The 23,528-nt window shown below is 35.8% G+C and overlaps 1 protein-coding gene across 2 annotated transcripts in view; it reads left to right on the top strand.

Moving 5' to 3' along the window:
- LOC139122860 (cyclin-dependent kinase-like 2) overlaps positions 1-21,935 on the top strand; it is a 38,158-nt gene extending 16,223 nt beyond the window's left edge. Inside the window, exons 3-11 of one of the 2 annotated variants that reach the window (XM_070688676.1) lie at positions 1,946-2,140; positions 6,082-6,260; positions 8,389-8,501; positions 11,385-11,524; positions 12,265-12,471; positions 14,400-14,609; positions 15,979-16,226; positions 16,761-17,020; positions 17,479-21,935. In XM_070688676.1, coding sequence (XP_070544777.1) covers positions 1,946-2,140; positions 6,082-6,260; positions 8,389-8,501; positions 11,385-11,524; positions 12,265-12,471; positions 14,400-14,609; positions 15,979-16,226; positions 16,761-17,020; positions 17,479-17,636 — 1,710 coding nt within the window. In that variant the 3' untranslated portion in view covers positions 17,637-21,935. The remainder of the gene's footprint in view (positions 1-1,945; positions 2,141-6,081; positions 6,261-8,388; positions 8,502-11,384; positions 11,525-12,264; positions 12,472-14,399; positions 14,610-15,978; positions 16,227-16,760; positions 17,021-17,478) is intronic. The other variant, XM_070688677.1, reaches the window with a different exon arrangement.
- Positions 21,936-23,528: the final 1,593 nt, after the last annotated feature.

Below are 23,528 nucleotides of genomic sequence, written 5' to 3' on the forward strand. Positions count from 1 at the left end.
GACTGTGGGTGTACGCCCAGGTGTAAGGGACACTTGTAAATTTCAGAGGAAGCAACGAATCATACCAGTGAAAAGAATCTCCAAGTTTATAAAAAGTATACTGTTAACACTCCTTTAATACCAACAGTTCCTGAAACACAATGGTTGTCATGGCAACCCCGTTAGCTATCAATAACATCATGAGTAGGGAGGTGTCTTAGCTAATAATGGGCCAGCAATCAGATAGGGTTTTCCATTGTGCAGGACACACACTTCTCCCAGCCCGTTCAGAAAGCCGAAACTAAACAGTGTTGTATTTCTTTAGAAAGCTAATGCCAGAGGTTGGTGTAATGTGACAATGATGACAGGAAGGTATTTATAAAGGTGCAGCGTTTCCCTGGTCCCCGAACCTGAGGATCGTGAAAAGGGGATTTGACCTGACGTGGCCAATAACTGTACATTACATCTTGCCATCTCGATTTGTGAAAAATATTTGTGATACATCCAAAATGAAATCAAAGATTTTCATGTGTGGGTTCTACTTAATTTGGAGTACTGATAGTCACCAGTGTGGTGATATCTTCAACTTGAAAGGCAAAGGCTTTGTATTCTAGAATGATTGCATTGGGTAGAATTTTTAAAGTAACGCACCAAATAAACCATGTGAGTTCAAGTTTTCAGATGCATAATATTTCTCATGGTAGATGGTTTGTTTATGCAATCCTAGTGTCTTTGTCCCCATTCTGATAATGGTACAGTCCAATGATCCTTCAAGTCAACCGAAAGAATCAATCTTGGATATTGTATGCCAGTGAGCTCAGGTTATTATAGCAGCAAAACCAAACAAGTGCAAAACTCACATGTACATTAGTGGTCCAATTGATTACAAAGTTATGTACAATGTACAGTACATCATTTCAGAGATAGATTTGTACTTGTATTCCATATAATAATGCTGAAATTAATCATTGACAATTTGATTGAGAAAGTTAACATATCACATTGGAAATCAAATTATCTCGTTATTATGGCACAATCAAAAATTGAATTTCAACGGTGCAGTCAAATGGTTTGCCTTAAGCAAATAACCTGTAAGTCTTCAAAACCATATAATAAGATCAATTTTTTGTCTTTGAAATCTATTCAATTGGATATTGAGTTAATGTGCTATTGTACATGAACAAGATGTGGTATAATGATTTTTATATCGCACTTTCTTTACACACTTCAATACAGACATTAACATCAATGCTGTAGTTTTGAATACATCTACTGATCCATAGCCTGTACAAAGGCAGGTTTTGTTGAAGAAAGTGGTGTGTACAATGAGTGCATACAGAGACCGACTACATGAATTTTGTCTTCCCTGTTTCTCTGAATGTGGTTCAGACTTAGTCTCTTGAAAAACAATAGGGTCATACCACAGCCAAATGGAGAAAGGGGTGTTAATTCTTTTCTTCGGTAATTCTTGTATCCTTGGCATGGTAGTTCCACACTAGGTCCACATGCACTTAAATGAAATAAAAGAGAAAGGTTTTACGTAATACCACAGTGTACTGCATGAGGTTAATGTGAGAACTTGAAGCTAATAAAGTTTAGTGTTTTGTCAAATATCTAATAATTCTCTGTGCTGATGACTCTAACAGCCATCAGTCCCAATACAACATAACCAACCATTTACTGTTTGGCTTCAAGCAGTTCATGTTTCATTCCATAAGTTGAGTCGTAAGTATCAGTAAATTGTATGTTCAAATGAAAATGTCATGCTTTTAAAAATTTGAAATTCATCAGATACAAATATCAATGTTGTTTGTTCGGTCTGACAGATCTTCAGTAATAAGTGACACCAAATTTAGCATTTAACACTGTCAGATATATTTTTAAGCCCTTATTAAACATGGGTCTAGAATTGTTGTAAAGTTTTCACGTTGCTTAATGTTCTTTGATTTCATTTTCTCTCTCACAGCAATTACGACATGAGAACTTAGTGAATCTTATAGAAGTGTTCCGGCGGAAGAAGCGGTTATACCTAGTCTTTGAATTTGTAGATCACACAGTTCTGGATGAACTGGAGAGGTATCCAAATGGTCTAGATGAATTGATGTGTCGGAAGGTGCTTTGGCAAGTTCTCAAAGGAGTTGAATTTTGTCATAATCATAATGTGAGTATGTTTTTTGCTTGTTTCAGTTTGTTTACACAAGAAACCATAACATGGCAGTCTGTTTTCTTTGAATGTTGACAAAAAACAAATGATGTAGACCAAATTTCTTTTACACTATATGGCTTTCTTTAGGGATGTACATTCAATGCATTTGTCATGGGACTTTTGTAAAGCCTGATTGTAATTGTACACCATGTCCAATGCAAACAGTCAGATGTAGTGCAAGTGTGGTGTATGTTTACAATCCTCCACTTTAAGTGGTCTTGCTTTGAAATGACTGCCATGGCGACAAGAATTTTCCCCATTTACCAGGGCTTCAAAATATCCATTCATCATATCATTTAAAGTTTATACAACAAAGTTCCGCTGCAGTGTGGTAATTTATAAGTTCAGTGTTGCATAGTGCAGTGAGCATCATTCTGTCCCTGATAGTATAACGGCAAGATGTTGATAAAGTTCCACTATCCAGTCTAGCATCATTCTGTCCCTGATAGTATAACGGCAAGATGTTGATAAAGTTCCACTATCCAGTCTAACAGAATCACAGAACATACAGGCTGGAATTATATTGAGAGGTTTGACAAGATAACTCATGGCATTCAATGACGTGATTTGAGGGTTCTCTATAGGAAGACTTGACAACACTGGGAAATATATCTCCCATGTGTATGGTAATTGAACAAGAGATAGTCTTTTATCAGAAATGGCTGATAGTGAGGCAGATCTCCCCGGTGACATTATCTGCTATTGGCAGGTTATCACATCAATAATGCCTTTTGTATTGGTCTACCTTTGTGTAAGAGGTGCTGCACGTTTCCCCCCACAGTATCGCTTCTGTTAGGATTCCCAAATTATCAAGTGAGTCCTCAGACATTGGATTGTTATGCTTGATCAATCACCAAAATGAAACTATCAAGATGAGGTTTCATATGAGGAATGCAGGATGATGTGAAAAAGATATATTCGGTGAAATGGTAATTATTGCATTGACTATTAAAAAGGACAGCCATAGGTGGCAAAGAAACACACAAGAATTACAAGTCTGCTTGCTGTCATTGTGAATTTCACTCAAAAATCTCAAATCACATTACTACTTCAAGCTGTCACATTTAAATCTCTGTGTTAAAAATGGTTGTAGCTATAAAGATTCGTAAATCTATCATGTCAATATCTTCACTTTGGCAAAACATGGTGTGATTTTCCATATGTATCAGTGACATTTAATGGCGCAGAACAAATTTGGTAATGGAATTACATGTGCAAGGACTGAAATTGCATTTCTATAAGAAAGTCTCATGATTTCTACTGAACCAATAACGACATCTCTCTACCAGGTCATGTGACCACCACTAACCAATCACAGACTTGCAATCTCCCTGAAACCATATCAGCATGATTTCCTTTCAAAAAATGTGCAATTTGTAATGTTAGACTCTATATTAAAAGGTCAACCTGTTTGATATTCTCTTGATCCCGTCGTGGTGTTCAAACTGCATCGCTTTTAGTCAGTGTCAGGTTGCTTGGACCATGCAGATTAAGTTTGCCATGACAAATACAAAGTTTTCACCGGAGGAGAATATTCCAGAAAAACAAACTTAGTGAACATGTTACTCATTATTAACCCTGGGTGTAGTCTCCTCTGTAAACATTTGTTCTGGCTTTCGTGGAGTCTAGCCTGTGTCGGCCTGTAGTATGTCCACAGTATTTAATATGAGCGAAAGTGGATAACAGTTGTATTGCCTGACAAAACAAGTTCCTTTATTTGCTCCAAGTGTTTATCCAAGAACAATTTTGTAATACAGGGAGGTTTTTGCTTCAACACAAGGCATGATTTGACATAACGGGGCATTTTTTGAGTTCAGTAGCAATCTATGTTTTCATAGTTTCCATTTTGATGTGTCGGCTTTCTTATGATATTCACTTTATTGTGAGATATCACACACTGTTTATATAAAGATCTCAGAAATTATAGTTATATTATATATATTAACTATATTATAGTTATATATTATAGTTATATTCATACAAGAAATCATTTTATCTCTTTCATTTAACAATCTTTTATTTGTATTCACATCTTGGGGGTTGGCAAATAATGAAAGGCAAACCAGTTATTTTGTGATGAAATTCAATAATCTGCAGGCATTGTTTAGAGGAAGCAACGCATCAGGGGGCAGATCTAGTAGAAATAGATGGAGTTAATGCACCGATACCATATTTTGTAACAGTAGATGTTGTGTGGGATTCACTATGCAGTGTTTGTTGTATATCTGGTGGCAAATCCCATACGGTGGAGCCTTTTACATGATAACCATTTCCCACTGCAGATGTCCAATCTCACAATAGGACTACACCAATATTTAGGTTTGATCCCTATCACCACAATGGTTTGACCCTAACCAATTGTGATCAATATAGATTGTTGATCTGTTTATTGGGACTTTGGGGTGAACAGGCCACAGAATATATAGTGACTCAATGTTATAACCTACATCTATACTAGAACACATTACAGAAGATCACTTTGTCAAGAGTTTGTCTTATTTTTGTTGAAGAGAAAAAGATAACTCAAAGCCAGACTTTTCTGAACCCTTTCATGACCAAAACATAGTCTGATCCTATTGTTTGCTCTATGTTGGTTGGATTCACAGACTGGGAAATGGGGGTGATAGAGTTAACATGGATTAACTGTAATGCCACTTTAACGTTCCCTTCTGTAAATTTGTGGTTGTGCTGTAATTTGCAAATGCACTTGTAAATCTTCTTTATCTGTTTACTTTCTCGGTTGACTTTACGCAGCAAGTGAAATGTTAGCTTGTGTGTTTTACCCCATTGGTATTGTGGTAGTTGAGGAGATAATTTATGAACGCACACACATTAGCTGCGTTTGAAAACCAGGCATTCATGAATCATCAATCAAAATCAAATCGTTCTACATTCATGTGTGGTTAAAAAATAAATGTCAGATCATGCTAAGTTCCCATGCATCTTTACAGATCCATTTGAACAGGAACAATTTATGGCTTTTTTGCTGCTGGTTTGTGAATTCTGTTTTCCTCTGTACCTACCACATTTTTCAGAAGAGAGAGAAGGAAAAATTTGCTGTGCAAAGTTTAACATCTACTTTCAGCTATTGAGATATTGTCAAATATAGAAAGAACAGTATCAAATGAAAAACGTTCATGACATTTGGAAAGATGAAATCAGTATTTACTCTTTCTATTTATGCTGGTAGCTAGTGGAATTGCAGGATGTGCAAAAAGTACATGTAACTCATTTGCCAAGACATTTTCTTTCCTCCAATTAATTACAATATTTGCAATGGGTTACACCCAATTTCTTTCCTCCAATTAATTATAGTATTTGCAATGGGTTAAAGCCAGATTTCGAATGGACTTTCCTCCAATTACAATATTTACAATGGGTTAAACCCAATTTCTTTCCTCCAATTAATTTAAATATTTACAATGAGTTAAACCCAATTTCTTTCCTCCAATTAATTATAGTATTTGCAATGGGTTAAAGCCAGATTTCGAATGGACTGTGGTACAAACAAAACTAATGCACAAGCCCCTATAGAAATATGTGTATTTCTATGTCCATTTGTTTACATGGATTTGTTTGTTGTGTCATCACATGATCTTTTGAGTGTACTGAGTCTGAAGAAGATTGCGCATCGTTTTATTCCAGAGTAAGACCATCGCCTGTATTTGGAAGCTGTGTTTAATAGGACAAATGAAATTTCCACGACAATCAATTTGTCTGAAGTCAAGTGAACTTCAACAAAATCATCCAATACCTGTCCTGTAAAAGTGAAAGTGGATGTTATAGTGTGGTTTTTTATTTGGTCAGTTGAATTTATTCATTGTAGGAGACTTGTGTCATGGCTTTGTTGTAGGACTATCAAATGCCTAATACATTATTTCTTTTGTATTCTACAGATTATTCATAGAGATGTTAAACCAGAAAACATACTAGTATCAAAATCAGGTGTCGTTAAAATATGCGATTTTGGCTTTGCGAGGACGTTAGCGTCGCCAGGTGAGGCGTACACAGATTATGTGGCAACCAGGTGGTACAGGGCACCGGAATTACTCGTAGGTGACACTAAGTACGGCAGGTGAGTAAATTAGCACTACACCACCCACCCCTGTACATGCACTTCAGATGAAACAATCCAGGATATTTGCTAAAACTGTTGCCAATTTACTGATAGGAATACTCTGTATTATACTCAATATTTTTTATTCCAGACGTCATTTTTTCCCATTGATTGTTATGGTTCCTCGTTTCATAGTTTTTCACCGTCAGGATGGATTAGAAAATTATTTTAATTTAATCTTTTCTCCCCAAAATTTTTGTTTAAAAAAGTTAAGCCTCTTTCAAGGTCAATTTGGTTCATGAGGTGAAATGTAGAAATACCCATAAACCTGTAAAAGCTGAAAAAGCTGAGGTTTAATATGTAGACCATCTTGGATGAAAGTCAGTTTTGTAGAGGCTGTTAAGCCCTTGACCTCTAATGTGTATGGTCATATTCATTTGTTTACCTGTGGTCAAGGTCAGAGGGCAAATGGTCCCTTTGTTGTCAGGTGTAATAAAACTAAAAAAAAACACAGATAGGGAATCGTAATCTTTTCATTTTTCAGCGTTATTTTTGTCAGAAATGTATCTTATAGAATATTATTGCAGTGTTCTCTGCAGCTTGGATGGCTAATTTACATAAAAATGCATGATCTGCATATTATTTTATGTGAAAGTGCATTCTTTTGTACAGATTAATAAATTATGTCTTGCTCCAAAACTGGGATGGTACATCTGTACAATTCTTGATTTGGAAAACCCTGCTGTTAGCAATGGCGTTACAAGATTTGTAAAAAAAGTACCAGTGAAAAGCTGACCTTCATTAATTCAGATGGCGCCCTCTAAAATCTTTGCCTTTCTGTGAATATATTTCTTGTGCGATGTGTCAATAAAATTCTGCAGTTGGCTATGATGGATAATATTGAACCTTTCCACTTGAATTAACTGTTTAAATGAACCAAATTTACCATTAAGACAATAAGATTTTGCCAGTCAAAGGGTTTACAAAGAATGGTTCCACTCCAGAATAAAAAGGACGCACAGTGCTCTACAGACGCAGTACGCCCAAGATGATCATGTGATAGCGGAACAAACAATCCAATTTGTACAAACACATATGATGATGTATGCATTTCTATGTGTGTTTGTGCACATGCTTTTGTTTGTACCATGGTCCATCAGAATTCCGGGTTTAAATCCATTTCCTGTAAAGCAAATTTGCTGTGTTCGAAACTGTGCAATTGTAGTATCAGACATTTTCTCCAATTACCAATGATGTAGATGTGCAGCTGCAGTGCTGGAAAACCTCACAAGTGTATTTGATGAGAAAACATGTTGGGGGCGGTATCAAAGTTACAGCAAAGTTTCTCTAAAATTTCTGTAATAATGTACTTATTAGGTTATGTGCTTAATTATGAGTATGACGTGAAAGTCAAGTTTTGTCAGGCGAAGTGAATAAATTTAAGAACATTTTCTTGAAATTGCATTTTTATTCATGCCTACTTCGGCCGTAAACTTCCACGCTATCGAATTTTCTCTAGGCAATCAGTTATTGTGTTCTTGTAATTTCATTGCTCGGGAACCACATTTGTTAGATACATTATATTTAGCATCCTCTAGTGATACATGCTTCCAGTAATAAGACCATCGATATCATAAAATTATTTTGGGAAATTGTACAGGCTTGTAATAAAAATTGAAATAGCTTCACCTCTTTCTTTTGTTGGCTTCCTGAGCAGTCAAAGAAATATTTTTTTTTTCTCCTGTGAAATAGAGAGGAAAAATAGACATTTGATTGGCTTTCCTTGTACATTGCAATGTGTTTCAGGAATGTGTGTTATCTATGGACGTAATGGTATTTAAAAGAAAGACCCTAGAGTTCATTTGTGATCAATAGAAGTATTATAAAAATGCCAAAGTAACTTAGAAGATTGACATGACCTTTGACCTCTGTTCTTTTTGAACAAAGAGCCCTGGTCATAACTTATTCATAAGTCTGTAATATGTTGTACTTAAAGTTTAACAGAAAGTCTCTCAGTCAACTATGAATAGTGATCAAACTGATTTTCATTAAATCTAATAGGTTAAATTATGTAAGAAATTTTGAAAGATTTTGAAAGGAAACTGCAATTATAGGTAACCAATTTTCTTTAAATTTTATTCTACAGGGCTGTTGATATTTGGGCAATTGGTTGTCTTTTAGCTGAAATGCTGTCGGGAGAACCACTGTTTCCTGGTGATAGTGATATTGATCAATTATATCACATCATTAAATGTTTTGGTAAGTAATATTTTGCCAATGGGTATGTCATTGATGATATCATCGATGATAGTGATTATGTCACTTACCGTAAATGTAAGTCAATGAACGTTTAATACCGAGGACCACAAGTCATGTATCCACAGTTCAGTGATACACTAAACTAGAGTGGACAGCAGAAATAAATCTTGTTATACTTACTTCTAAATCAATCTACCCATGTCCCCTGTACAAGTTGCTCCACATACATGTTTATTACAGACGACTTTAAAACACAAGTGTAGATTATCTTGATCTTTATAGCTAATTTTTGTTCGATTTTGGTATATTGCTTTATCACCAATGTTTTACTACGTATACCGCAAAAACATGCTATCGCCTCTGAAAGCACTCAGTTTAAACACTGCTTGTCCACTGTTCTTTGTTAATTTTGAATCCCATGAAGCAACAAGCAGCCACCCCTACACCGAATTACTCAAACCCAGATAAGCTTTATGGCAACATACCCTCTACATGCACGAAGTGTCTGCAGCTGACTGAAATGAAAAACGATATCGCTTACAAGTTAACAAAGTCACTTGCTAATTACGAAGGGAAATAGCGATATGCCTTGCAATACAGCTGGGTAATTTGCTAATTACGTGTCCCATTTCCAGTCACCTCTGCTGTATATATATTAGTGTATCTTGTATCATATTGTGTGCAAGTTTGTTACCGGGAATGTGCCAGGTGACTCACCAAATATGAATTTGAATCATATATACAGTATGAATGACACCGTCTGATTTATCAAATACATTGTGAACAAAATTTGAAATGCATCCTTGGCAAACGTAAAGTCTTATTTCCATTCAAAATGTTATAAATCATCAAACTAACAGTGTTCCTAAGTGTGAAGCAAATTGTGAGAGTACAGATATATTCATTGCTGTGGACATGAAACTCAGTATCATGGACAATGAATGTTTCTCATCCTTGACAAGAAACAGCTGTAGAAAGACATTTGTTGGGGTTGACTGGCATTACAATTGCCAATTATCCGTGTGATTTTGACACGATTAAGTAATATGCACAAGTGATTAGCGCCCCACAAAATTACTGTTTCAAAGAGTGCCATTCAAATTTGTATTATTCAAACACCATTTATGTAATATGTACTTCTCATCTCTGTGTTAGACAACCACAGTAACTTACATGTCTTTAGGTCAGCACTATGTCAACAGGAAATCTTTCATAAGCAAAGCTTTCCAAAAATTCTTCGAAGAGACAGATGAAAATTCAAAGAAAAATCTTTTTTCTGATTGGCGCATTTAACATTTTTTTTCCATGAGAAAACAAATCTCAATCAAAAAATGCTTTCTGTAACAGTTTTTGAGAAGCAAAACTTAGTCATTTAGTGGCTTAATATTTGCTATGTATTGCTAAGTAAACAAGCAAAGGGTGTTCCTTAAAACGGAGAAAATGTTTATGTCTCCAGTTCAAATATTGATCCATCGTCAGTCTGAATTATTAATGGTACTGAGACAGATTACTAAGTCTGGAACACTTTCTAATGGTGCTCACCCTGTCACCATAGCAACAGGCAACAATGTAAAGAATATAATGAGATGGTTTCTGTTATGATAGTGAATTACCGCAAATATTATGGGATAGATTTCATTAATAAATGTCATTTGGAAATTGTTTGTAGACAGATAGCAATGTCACTATGGCCATCACTTGAACTTGTTCAAACGAAAGATGGAACGGTATCCATGGTGATTACATGTTCTTCTTGGTACTTCAAGGTCAAGAAGTAGAACAAGCAAATTTTTCTGTAAATTTTTCAATATATGTGATCTTTTCAAATAAAAAATGTGTTGAGGTTTACTTTCAAGCTTTCGTAGATTTGAGATAGAATGAGAAATTCAAAAGGAAGAAAATTCAAAAGGAAGGACGAATTATACAATTTGAAAAAAAATCCACACCACAGAGAACAGTTCCCTCTGATATGTTTGTTACTTGAAGTAGGACAGCCATATTGGATTCACAATCTCCCACAAGGGACTAACAAGAGACTGCTGTCTGGTTTTTGTCACCAGTGAGGGATTAGTTCCAAATCATTTAACAAAAAAGTCTGCAGAAGAGAGATGTTTCATTTCATTTCGGTTTTGTCAGCAGATTTCAGATCAAGTGACATGTTGCTGCGACTTAAAAACATGAAATAAATTCAGATATGTACAGTGTGATATTCCAATTTTCCTCCAAAACCCGATGGAAAGCATACTGAAATACATTCAAATGAAATTTCATATGAAATACAACATTTAAGGAAAGATACTAACATCTGAATCATAATGATCTCAATTTATATTTGCTTGATTTATTACAGTTTTTATGTATATTTATGTTCCTCAAATAATGCTATGAATAGATAATAACTTGCATACCATAAATGTTTCTTGAGTATTGTAAATTAGATGGTATCATTGAAGAGGATGTGTTCAGTTTCATGTGCAGAATGATGCAGTATCTGGGACATGTTATATATAAGCTGTTAGTTTGACAAAAGAAACAGACGTCTTGTGGAAAGGTATCATTGTTACCTAGCAACCAAGTGATGTTGAGAGTGATTCCTCATTGCTGGAAAATTGAATGGGGCAGTTCTATAGTATAATGTGTTAGTTTCGCTTGTCTCTGCATAAAGTGACATTTACAAAGTCAATTTCAGCAAAAACGATCTACGGTACCATCTACCAATCTGATGTTAATTTTGCAGTTTTGTAAACTGACCCTAATGTAGAGAGATTGCTGATAAACATTCTCCATATTCAAGTTGTTAAGTTTTCCTGGAGCAGAAAATGGTGCATTGTGGGAATTAATTGTGTGCTTCACAGTGGTTTCTTTTTGTTTTCTCCACTGTAGGTAACTTGATACCGAAGCACAGAGAGATCTTTCACAAGAACCCTCTCTTTGTTGGTATGAGGCTACCGGAGGTTAGACAGTTAGAACCGTTAGAAAAAAGACTCCCGAAGGTTACCTCAGAAGCTTTGGCACTTATGAAAGTAAGTCTTTATACCTCACTTGACATAGCTGTAATATTTCAGAGTTTTCTTCCATTTTGTTACACATATGAACAACATCTGCTCCCCCAAGAGTTTTGTATTTGCTCGTCCATGCTATATATGTGTGACAAGCATTGGTGTTGTAGTCAGAGAGGAATCTAGATCCATTTGTCAACAACAGCAGTATTGGTCAAATATCTGCAGGCTGTGTTGACAAGCCAAATAAGTATTTCAACATCATTCAATAATGAACAGACCTTGAAATGGTGATTTAAAAGAGAGATACACATGTTTTAAAAAACCAAATGATACATTTTACTGGAGGGTAAAATTTTAGAATATAAAATTTTCTACAATTTTAATCTTTCTGCCCTGTCTTCTAACTGCTACGGGGATAGTGGGAATATGTTAATCAGACCAGAATTGTTGGAAGATGTTGTTCCAAGTAGGGGGTCCATAAAATTTGATAATCATTTCATCAAGGGGCCAGGATATATGTGTTGAAACAAAATTGTGAATACTGCCCTCTTGAGATCATATTTTACAATTTCATTATGAATGATAAATCATGTCACTCATATATTTACATAAAAGTATATTTTTGTAACTTTATTTCTATTATTTAAGTATGCTTGGCACAAATACAATTATGGCATTCTTTAACACAGAAATTCACAAATACAATTATGGCTCTCTTTAACACAGAAATTTTCAATCTTTCAACTTTTTTGTGTTCTCAGTATTGTTTACTACTAGATCCCAATGAAAGACCCAACTGTGGGCAGCTTCTCAAACATGAATTTTTCCGGAAAAATGGATTTTCGGAAAAGTTTCCAGCAGAGTTGCGTGCAAAAATACAAAAAGAGATGATAGAGAATCCGTTGCTAAGGCAACAGAGTGGCCACAATAGCGCAGAAGACAAGAAGAAATCAAAGAAAAAGCAAAAGGTGAGAGATTTTATGATATTTACTGATTAAACTGAATATTTCTCAGTAAAGAATAGACTTACCCTTTGAGTGCTCAAGTCAATACCCTTTATAACATATCATGCAGACAATTATTTTTTCTGATCTGAACATTTTTTTCAGATTTTGCCAATAATTTTTTATCAAAACCAGTAGCCAATGGAAAGTTATGTCAATTTGGTCTAAAATTATCAAAGATTAGCAGAAAAATTAATAAAAATTGGTAGAATGTTGCACTAAAATTTTGGTTGGAAAATTACAGTACTCAAAGGGTAAATGGATGATATTTGTACTGATTATGTAAATTCCTTTCCAAAAATAACAAAAATACCTATGCTACACATGAAATTTTATGTCTGCTTGTTTCCTTGTGCTTGTTGAAAACCCTTCTCTTTTGTTATGACAACGGAAAAGAAAACATCAAACAGAATGGGATATTTACATTCCTGTGTCGTACCGATTCATTGTGAAAAACCAATTGGAAAGCGGATATCTTCCAAGTATGCCTGATGCATTTGTCTCACAACAATGGTAATTGAAAGAAGATGGTATTTGCTGTCTCCTGTTGCTCAAATAAAAAAAAACATTAAGTACTCTTTGTAAATATGTCGCCCCATCTTTGTTTGGAATAAGATTATCTCAACAAAATGGTTGTTCACTTTGGCATACTTTCCCTCCACACTGTGAATAATGTAACAAAATGTTTTCACGCAGTAGTCTTTCCTGCCACTGCTCAACTGCAGCACCATTTTGATTTCTTCAAATTTTATGAAGGATTTACCTTTCAGTATACAGCTGTCCCTGCGTTCTCATACTTTGAATTTAATTGATATCAGTTTGACCAAAGATATACTGCCCCTGTGTCAGCATAATTGGTTCCTTTCACATGAGAAGACAATAAGATTATTTAATCATTAGTTATCAACATGAACTAGAAAGTAAACAAAAACTCTGGACTGTAAAATGTATAATGTGTATCAAATGAAGCGATGAGGAAGGCATTTCATAGACGAATCTTGCCACCTCATTTTTGTTTCTTTTCAAATATTTTTCAACCATCACAGGTCATAGGTGTAGACAGTCTAAAATCAACAAACTTGACTTAAAACTTTCAGAATGTTAAAATAAATATCAGAGATATGTTAATTTAAAATCACATTGTTTTATTTTTAATTTATTTCTTTTAATTATCAATTAATTAAATTGTTTATTTGTTTACTTGACCCCCTCTATGAAAGTTAGAGGAATTTGTAAGCCAGAGGACAAATTAGTAAATTAATCAATTAAGAAATAAATAACTATGAATGTATGTAGTTATTTATGTGACCATTTTTATGACAGATAAAGAGAGTTCAAATCCAGAGAAATTCTAACTCAATTTCAGTAATGCCTTTGAAGAGAAAGTAAACAAAAAGAATGTAAGCCCCAATATAATATTACAATATCATATTTTATAGGTTTATTGAGCATAAAAAAAATTCTGACTGACCACTTTGAATAATTACATTTGACAATAGTATTCTTCAGGGTAATCATATTGTCATTGTCAATGTTTGTAGATTTTGTTGTTGAACGCATTTACTACGATGATAAGTTCCTATAACTTATGATAGTGTTTATTACATGTTTGTAACCGGTCCAAGCCACACAGAGTTCGCAAGCTGTAAATGTTGCTCTAGTCACATTACGTAAAGCTTCAGACGGACACTGGATGTTGGTCAATAGAAAGATAGAAAATGAATCATCATTGTATTGTGCTTGTGTTAGAATTTGATTAATGGTGAAAATCAGCAAAGAAAGTGAGACAAAAGGAGCTTTATGATGCCGTTTTATGATGGTAGCGTTTGAAAGGCGTTGAATTGCTCGTAAAACTCAGCTCACACAAAACTTGATGACAACTGTATCGACAGGAGCACAAGGACCAAGACAGCCGGACGGAAAAACAAGATAAGACGGAGAAGCAGGAAAAAGCAGAAAAGCAGGAAAGGCAAGAGAAGGCAGAAAAGTCGAAGAAGAAGTTACCGGATCCGGAAAAGATGAAGCGAAATTCCACTCCTCCGACGGCGGCAGAAAACGATAGTACAGCAGCGAATAACATCAACGCAAGCAATAAAACGAAGGTGGGTGTGTATATTTAGTAAATATATTAAAATGCAGAGGTGCGTAGTAGCATTTGTACCTTGCGTTATGTCATGCCGTTTCTGTACAGCAGTAGGGTTTACCAGATCTATTCCAGCTGGACACAATGGATTTGAAATTTATAATGATAAGGTCTGGTTGGTGTTTCTTGTTTGTCCATTTGCATTGGAAGACAAAAGTACTAACTGGATGAAACCTCATAATCTTGCACAAGTGGTGGTTGTGCTTGTCGGCAGGGGGGTGGTCTGACAATGGAGGCACTTAATTATGCATCAAAGTTAATCACAAGCTATTCATTGTGTGATCCTTCTGAGTTACTGATCAAAGCGGTGATTAGTGAAATGTATTCATGGACAAAAGTAAGATAGATAGTGGTAGTAGGGCTATTTACACAGGTATTTGCGTCACAGAGGAAAATGTTTTAAAACAGTGTCTTTGTCCACTTGGAAAAGTAGTGCTTGATTCCTTGTGAAAACACTTGTGTTGTGGGGGAAATAAACAAGGAAACATCAACAAGATAGTCTTGAAATACACATTTTTGTATGTAGGCATTTTAGGGATGGGAGCAAAGTTTGTTGTGTGCGCATTTGTATGTGTGTGTTTGTAAAGATCTACTATGTTATTACGTCTAACATGTCCAGACATGAATGAAATGTCTCTTGTTAAGCATCACAACACCTTAAAGACAGAATTGCACCATGGCTTCATAACTTTGAACTCTCTAATGGGTGTCTGTCAACGTCTCAGAGTATTCAGTGATAGCATAATAATACCTATGCTTCAAATTTGTTGAACTTGAATGGGGAAATAATGTCTCTTTTAAAAAAGTGAAGCAAGCATGCCAAATGGTAAACTTAAAATACATTCACTGTAAGGGTAAACATTTGTTGTTACGTGAACTTTTTTAAGATATCAGACAAATCTGTCACTAAGTAATCAATTTATTTTTCTGCAATGGAAACAGAAAAACAAAAACGACCACACCATGATTACCCAAGCAAACCAAATTTCTTTGGACAAAAATGGCTGCAGGATCTTTATCTGGATTTTTTTCTCAGTGTAGGCTATTGAATTTTTCACTTTCTGTGAAAAATTTTGAAGCATGACTTTATTTTTGAGTGACAGATGAGTTCTTCTCCAATCTGTAATGAAGTTCTGCAAATTTGGTACTGAATCTACCCTCTCACCTACCATCCCTCTATAATGCATGAGATAGTTCAAAGGTGAAAGGGCACCTCAAAGGTGAAAGGGCATCCCAAGGTGAAAAGGCATCTCAAAGGTGAAAGGGCATCTCAGAGATGAAAGGGCATTCCAGAATCTGACCTTATCAGTTCATGTGTTTCATTACAGTCAACCATAGAGACTACACCAAGGATTACTGGCAGTACTAGCAGAACGAGTGTTGACCACCACAGCGGCTCAAACAAGTCCCCAATCCCACCTTTACACACACCTAGGGGGTCATCACCCATCCCACCGATCAATCAAAGTAGGACATCCAATCACACGACTCACGGTGCTTCCAGTCCCCATAATCACGCGATAATAAACAACCTGAGTATGGCTGGCACGTTTGCCCCCGATCAGGGTTTACTAAGGTAAGACAGGGAATTCTTATGTGTCATTGTCAGCACGCCTTGTGGGCACCGTCTCTGTGTACATGTCACGTGGAATTGTACAAATTGTGCTGCTAGCTGTCACGCTGTAACTTGTAAGTATGTCTTCACCAGCTGTGTTTAAATATTAAATCACTATCAAAGTATCATCCGGAGTCTTTCTCTCATCACAGGCCCATACATGTAATGTCACGTACACCACCTCTAAGGTATATGTCACAGTTTACAAACCGATATGTATGTCACCAATATTGCTAAAATCACTGCCACCAATTTTCTCACGACAAAAATTGTGAGTTGGAAAAATAGGGACTATTCTTAGAACCCTTTCCACCCCATTTCTTTATGCAAAGGTCCAACCACACCATTGAAATCAATGGGACTTGTCAAAGATTTGGTTGTGATAAGGTTATAATGGAATGCTAATAACACTCCCTCGCTACCGCCAGCACTTTTACCCCTTTTCGCTAACATCCTTCATTTCACCACAAAAAAAGTAAAATTTAATTTCTCCAGCAGAGGTTCCGATAAGGCCAAGAAGAACCCGAACAACTCGTACTTCAAGAAGCCAGCGCAGCCACCACCGCCGAACCACCACAGCACATCCATTAATCCAACGGGGACGATACAGTCTGAGAAGAGCTCCCTCTATGAGAAGACAGCGCAGTTTGATAAGATGATCAATGCCAGTCTGAAGAAGAAAGGCTCTAAATCAGACAGCCAGGTGAATTCCAAAGAGAGCGTGACTCATTTGCCGAACCTCAAAGGAGCAGAATGTAAGTGGAAACTGTTTCTGTCAAAATTACAATAATATTATTTTACGTTCTTCATCTGTTTTTACTTCAATTCAGTACTTTTGTAGCTGTCTTTCATCAATGACCACATAATTTGATACAATGTACATCCTACATTGTATTTCCAGTTTTGCTGAAATAATAGACAACACAACATGATCATCTTCTGTCTTGTGTGTTATAGATGTGTTTTGCGGATAGTGCCCTCTGTCGTGAAGTTTGTAAAACATTAGCCCTTTTGTTTGTCAAAGTTCTGATAACCTTTTATCATGGTAGTGTAACTTAGTTTGTTAGGGAAGGATACGGAGTACCTAAGTGGTTTGATATCTTCAGGCATGTGATCCAGATACTGGGACCAAAACCAATAATCTGATATTTTTGTCATAATAGCTTGAAATTGTTCATTGTTTTGACCACACATTTCATTCTTTTTTCCCCAGATAAGCCGAGCACAGAGAAGAAGCAGAAAAAGAAGACATACGTTGCCACCATGCCTCACATTGCAAACATTGACCCATTTCAGAGCAGTACCCCGGACGGCATGGCAACGCCCGAAAACAAATCATCAACGCACGAATCAAATCTTCCGCTCGTATGACACAAAAAAAGACCCTCGTTTACATTTTGATAGTATTATCTTGCCAGAATCTCAGTTTTTGTGTTTTTATTTTTTTTTTCTCAACCTATGCAATTTGAGTACAGTGTACAGATTTGACCCCAGTGTTTTGGTCTTCCAAATTGTCCGTCCACACCAATCGCTGTAAGCCCTTTTCAGTCACGATGATCTCAGACACTGAGCCGCGGTGGGAGTGAGATTCACCGACCTTGTAAATAGGATTTTATGTAGTTTAGGAATTTGTGAGTGAATTCAGTTAAACTGTGTGTGAAATAAAATTGATTTCTTACAAGCTTTAAGGAGATGTTTAATACCATAAGTTATTATTTCTGTAACTCTTGGAAACAAGCCAGGCATTAAAACGATACAAGTGTGTTGGAAAATGAAATCATAAAATGAGAGTTATGGCTCTTCTGCTTGCAAACAGCAGTTGTATGATAACAGCATATGACCCTGTTATCAGAAAGTTGAAAGTTTCATCTCAAAAAATTATCTGCGACTTTTGCTGTGTACTTCAATAACATGTAATGAACAAAACTGAATCCAAGTCTACCAAGTAGACAGTACACATAATAATTATCCACTTCCAACTTGTTGATTCAAATCTAAATTTCTTGCTCAATGCTAAGGCTAATATGAATGAACAAAAGTAAAGCACAAAAGTGACGGAAAAATGAAAGTTTCAGATTTTCTCCTATTTCTGAGAATTTGTTCATTTTTACAGCATTACTATTTATACTTATGCTGTCAATCATAAAATTTTGCTCCAGCATAATGCCATGTGCTGGTAGATCTAACATTTTGGAAAATGAAGGCAAATACCAAATTCGTAAACGTGCATTACAGAATAAGAAAGTTGAAATTAAACTCTTGATGACCTTTCACCCCAAGTGACCCAATGATCTGAACCAATCTGATATCATTATTACAAACCATGAGAGGGCGAAAGCAATGTTGACAGGCTGAAGTGTTGCACACTGCCAATCAGTTAGCCAGCATCCATCAAAGGTAATTTCCTGAAATATGATCACGCAAATCAAGAAAAGTATCTTGTTTCCATGGTTACAGAAAAAATACAGAGTGCTGTTTGTTTACTTATTATAACGTGTGCAATTGTTAACAACTCAAGAGTGCTAAACCTTACTGCCCCTTAACATTCTAATTTTTTTCAGTGCAGTCATTGCATGTCTTTTAAGACTTGGACTAATCCATTCTTGGACAAAGAATGTAAGGGTTTTAAGGTTACAATGTGTAGTGTAGATAGGTGAGTTTGGTTTTTAATTCAGGTTGCCATTGTTTTTTTAAAAAAAAATACGCGAAAAAAAAAATTGTCGATAGAGTGGAGTATTCAGAATGCCAGGGCAACCTTTCAGGTCAGTAATGCCATTTTCAGTTCATACTTGAACTCTCATACCAGTTCCTTTAGTCAGTTCAAGTTGCTTTGGAAAATATCTCGCTCACAAAGGTGGGAACTATTGAATTTTCTTTGAAGTTTTTTTGTTTCTGGAAATTTCATTGATAGTAAAGAAACTCTAAATGTTTTCTTTAATTTGAAAATGAGAAACTCACCGGATTGGACAATGAGATTCTTATCACCTTTCTGATTGGGTAGTTGCCAGATGTATTCTGTAATTTATTCATATTTTTGTAAAAAAACGTCAGAGGTTGTTCACAATACACAATTAATTTGTGGGGTTTCTCTGTAAAGACAGGATGGAAGATACAAGGTTAATGAAAATACCAGATATTAAATGTTTCTGATGCAGTATTCTATGAAACATTCCATTCATTGTACATACGTATATATACATCATAACATCATACCAGCATTATATTTATTGTGTGTTTTCCACATTTTGTTCCAAAATTTGTAGATAGTCGGTCTCTGCTAATGTGAATGGGTTGGTCTCCCTCTTTGCTGTAACCGATGCTATTCAAGGTGATTTTACCCTACCTTACCATATTACAGTATTCAGTTCATTTTTTAGAAAAGAATTGGCTTAGAAGTGTCGCAAATTTTCATCCTTGACAGCTTTGGCAATGTGCCAGCCATTGCTGCTGGGTTTAACTGCACTTTGAATCACAGTCACATATTCAACATTATTGTTGGAGAGTTGAGTCTGAAAATGAAGCTATCAAAGCAAGTACACAATCAGGAGAGACCATTCTCAAAATCAGGGATGGGCGAATCCGACGGTGAGAGGCCTGCAACCATCAGCTTTAGTTAGAACCAGTGAATTTGCTGTTTCAAATCCAACAGACCAACAGAGCAGTGAGGACTAATTTAGTGAGATAAAAGAATGTATGCAGGACTAGCAAATTTGACTGCAGGTCTACCAAACTAGACAGCATGATCACAAACCTAGACAGGACTAGCAAACTAGACTACACAACTAGCCAACAGGACTAGAAAACTAGACTATAGGACCAACAAACTAGACTATAGGACCAGCAAACTAGACTATAGGACCAGCAAACTAGACTGTAGGACTAGCAAACTAGACTATAGGACCAGCAAACTAGACTGCAGGACTAGCAAACTAGACTATAGGACCAGCAAACTAGACTATAGGACCAGCAAACTAGACTATAGGACCAACAAACTAGACTATAGGACCAGCAAACTAGACAGCAGGACCAGCAAACTAGACTGCAGGACTAGAAAACTAGACTACACAACCACTATGACAATACTGAAACTGATCTCAGGACCATCGTATACTAAATGGATTTGCTCACCCCTTCCAAATAATTAACGATTCATTGAAAAAAAAACTGGCAGTACTTCCATTAGCAAAACATGAAATTTCTCAGAGCAATGAATACAGGCAAAGATTAATTAGATGCATTGTTAGCTTTTGACATATTGTAGAAAAGTTCTAGCAAAGGGTGTGTACTGACAAATACAAGTTTACCACCATTTTGATGGCAGTCTATCAAGAACACTTGCAGTTTAATCAGGAAAAAGGCTTCGGTATAATGCTGACCCAGATGATATTGAAGCACAAAATTCTGATACCAGACAAAAATATCTGCTGGGAATTTTCTGTATCTCAGGTTCAGTGTATTCATTGCTCTTGAAAGTGTCACCCCACGACAAAGACCGAATGACTTTCCCATATCACATAACTATTTTTCAGGAGTTACAAAAGCCAGGGCCTTTTGACTTCCAACCATATTGCCAGCTTGTTTTCTGCAAGCTGGAAATTCATCTACAGGTTAGACGGCAAAACATACTTTACGACTTAGTCATGATTTCAAGATTCTGAGATTTGAACCACTCATGGACCAATTCATGTCTCTTTTAGGGGTTGTGTTGTCATGGAAAATTATCCAGGAAGATCTGATATTTTGAAAATATAGCATATTTTATTTGGGTATGTTACATATATGGGAAGATAACATTGAAAGACATTTTAATAAGTTCACATTTTTGAAAATGAACTTGGGTGAAAAGAAATTGTAAATTTTGTCAAAATGTAAGTGATAATTATAGCATAGATGTTGTGGTGTTTGTAGCTTTTCAATTCATTGGATTTTGAAACAGTCCTTTGTGTTGTGTATCAGTGGACTGAACCATTAATAGGCAATAGGGATGCAAGTGCCTTTCAATATGAGACACAGTATCACTGTCTCTATGCAAGTGTGTTGTATGATAATATTTGTCTACATATGAATATTTTTCCTTCGTTTATTTTCTACTGAGGATGTAGAAATCTTGTTATTTACTGTTATGTATCTGGTGCTGTAAATATGTTTGTTGGTCATTGCTGCCGGAATTGCAGGTATCTGTATATTTCATGACACCTTTGGTTCTCTGACTTTGGTGCAGTCATTAAGGTATGCATGTATGTTTGATTCTCTCCAAAAAAAGTATGAATTTTTACTGCTGTCAGTTCAAGGGAGCACACAGCAGAATTTTCATGAACTTTGACCTTTTTGAGTGTTGGAAACAGTTTTTGCTGAAACTGCATGAATATTTTCCACAAGGGTGTCCTAAGATACTTGAAATTTAAATTTTATTTGCTTTGTAATGGAACATGACATTGCATTTTAATAAAATCTTTTATTAGGTAACAGTCTTGTATATTAGCTTTGATCAACTTGGTGCCTGTCTGTTATATGATCAGTTTTTTTCCAAGTAAATGTGGATATAAAAATTGTATTTCTATGCTACCAAAACTGCTTGTGTAGAGAAATTTGATTCTTATTCAGTTCTTTTACTCAAATGGGCGATGTATATTTGAAGGAAGAGTAATAAATGTGTAACATTACATCAAAGCCAGGTCTTTGCGTGTTCATGTTGTCCTAAATAGTCTGTTTACTGTGAGTATCCTCACCTTTCGCTGTTATCTTCAGAAATTCGGTGAAGGTGCCACGGTCCCATACCGTTGAGGGCGCTCCACGCTGTTCTGTTCAACAGAAAAAAAGCAGACTGACACAAACACATTGACATTGCAACAAAAAGAGTAGTGTCGTACATTCTTGCTTTCCCCTTTGTTCGGTATGATATGCATTCAAGAGGAGTTTTGATTCATAGATGAGAGTCTTATGACCTAAAAGTTGATATGTAACCTGATTTCATAATATTACACATCATTTTAGATTCATTGAAGGATTATTTTCGTGTATTAAATTTTTTAGGTATATCTTACAGTAAAATGTCACAGTATCTAGAAAGGATAAACTTTTGTGATCAGAAACTAGAAGAATGCAAAAGGAATACATCGCTATAAAGTGATCCCAAGGAAAGAATTGAGAATGACTGTTTACTGCCATCATGAGTATTTAACCATGATGGCTTGGCCCAAGCATCATCAATGGTGATTGTAGACCTATTCACAGGAAGTCAGGTTGAAGAGATTTTGCATCAGAGAAGAAAATTACATCAAATTCACTATATTTGATAGTAAAAATGGTACTAAAAAATGTCGACCCCCTTGAATTTCAGCATAAACAAATTTCAAATCTTCTGTAGAGTATGTTTACCCAGTGACTAAAGCTACTCCTCGCAGTTGTTGAAGCCCTACAAGTAGCTAATAATCATAGCTGGATTTCAAAGAGATAGCCTCCATGCAGACCAAAAATAAACAAAAGAATACCAAACCTCTTTTGTGATGGCGCTATACCTCATGATTTGTGTGTGATCGTTCACCAAAATGGCAGTCACTTGATGCAGGTCTCACAATAAAGTAGTGCTACATGTGGCTGATACAGAATTTGTTGTGTATGCCATATGTTCTCATGATACCCAATACATCTTTCTCAATGTTTCACACAGCTGAAAACAGGCTTCCATGTCAGCTTTCTTAAAAAAGGATCTATCACACTGTTTCAGTGTTGTCGAAGTGGATAAATTTTGGCTATCAATTTGGTGTGGTGAAGTTGAAACATAACAGACTTTGGCTTACAAATGCTGAAAAAATTGGATCTCAAGCATGAAAGGCATTGAGTAACCAAAATTTGATCTGTTCAATACTCTGCCAGGCCTATCACTATCCCATCGGCTGAGTACATCAAAAGTGGCATTTAATAAATTGGTTTAACCAAAAGTGGTATTTTTACCTCCTTGGCCGTATTTTAATAGCAGATTTAGCCAGTAAATATAATGTTTACAGTATCTCTGTGTTCAGGGGCTTTCAAATATTCAAATCTATGTGAAAATGCAACATGTGGGATAATTTTATACCTCGCTGGTTTTCAGTCAACTTGATGTTTTGGTAATTTTGTCAACATACTCGTGACCTTTTCCCATCCAACTAGACTGCCTTGTGAACCAACAAAAAAACCATTAATCTCACAACCAGATTCCCCTCTTGAGAATATGACAAGCTGGGTACTAAAGTGAAGTAAAAATAAACACACAAACACAGA

The sequence above is a fragment of the Ptychodera flava genome, chromosome 22, assembly GCF_041260155.1.
Source record: "Ptychodera flava strain L36383 chromosome 22, AS_Pfla_20210202, whole genome shotgun sequence".
NCBI classification, from domain to species: domain Eukaryota; kingdom Metazoa; phylum Hemichordata; class Enteropneusta; family Ptychoderidae; genus Ptychodera; species Ptychodera flava.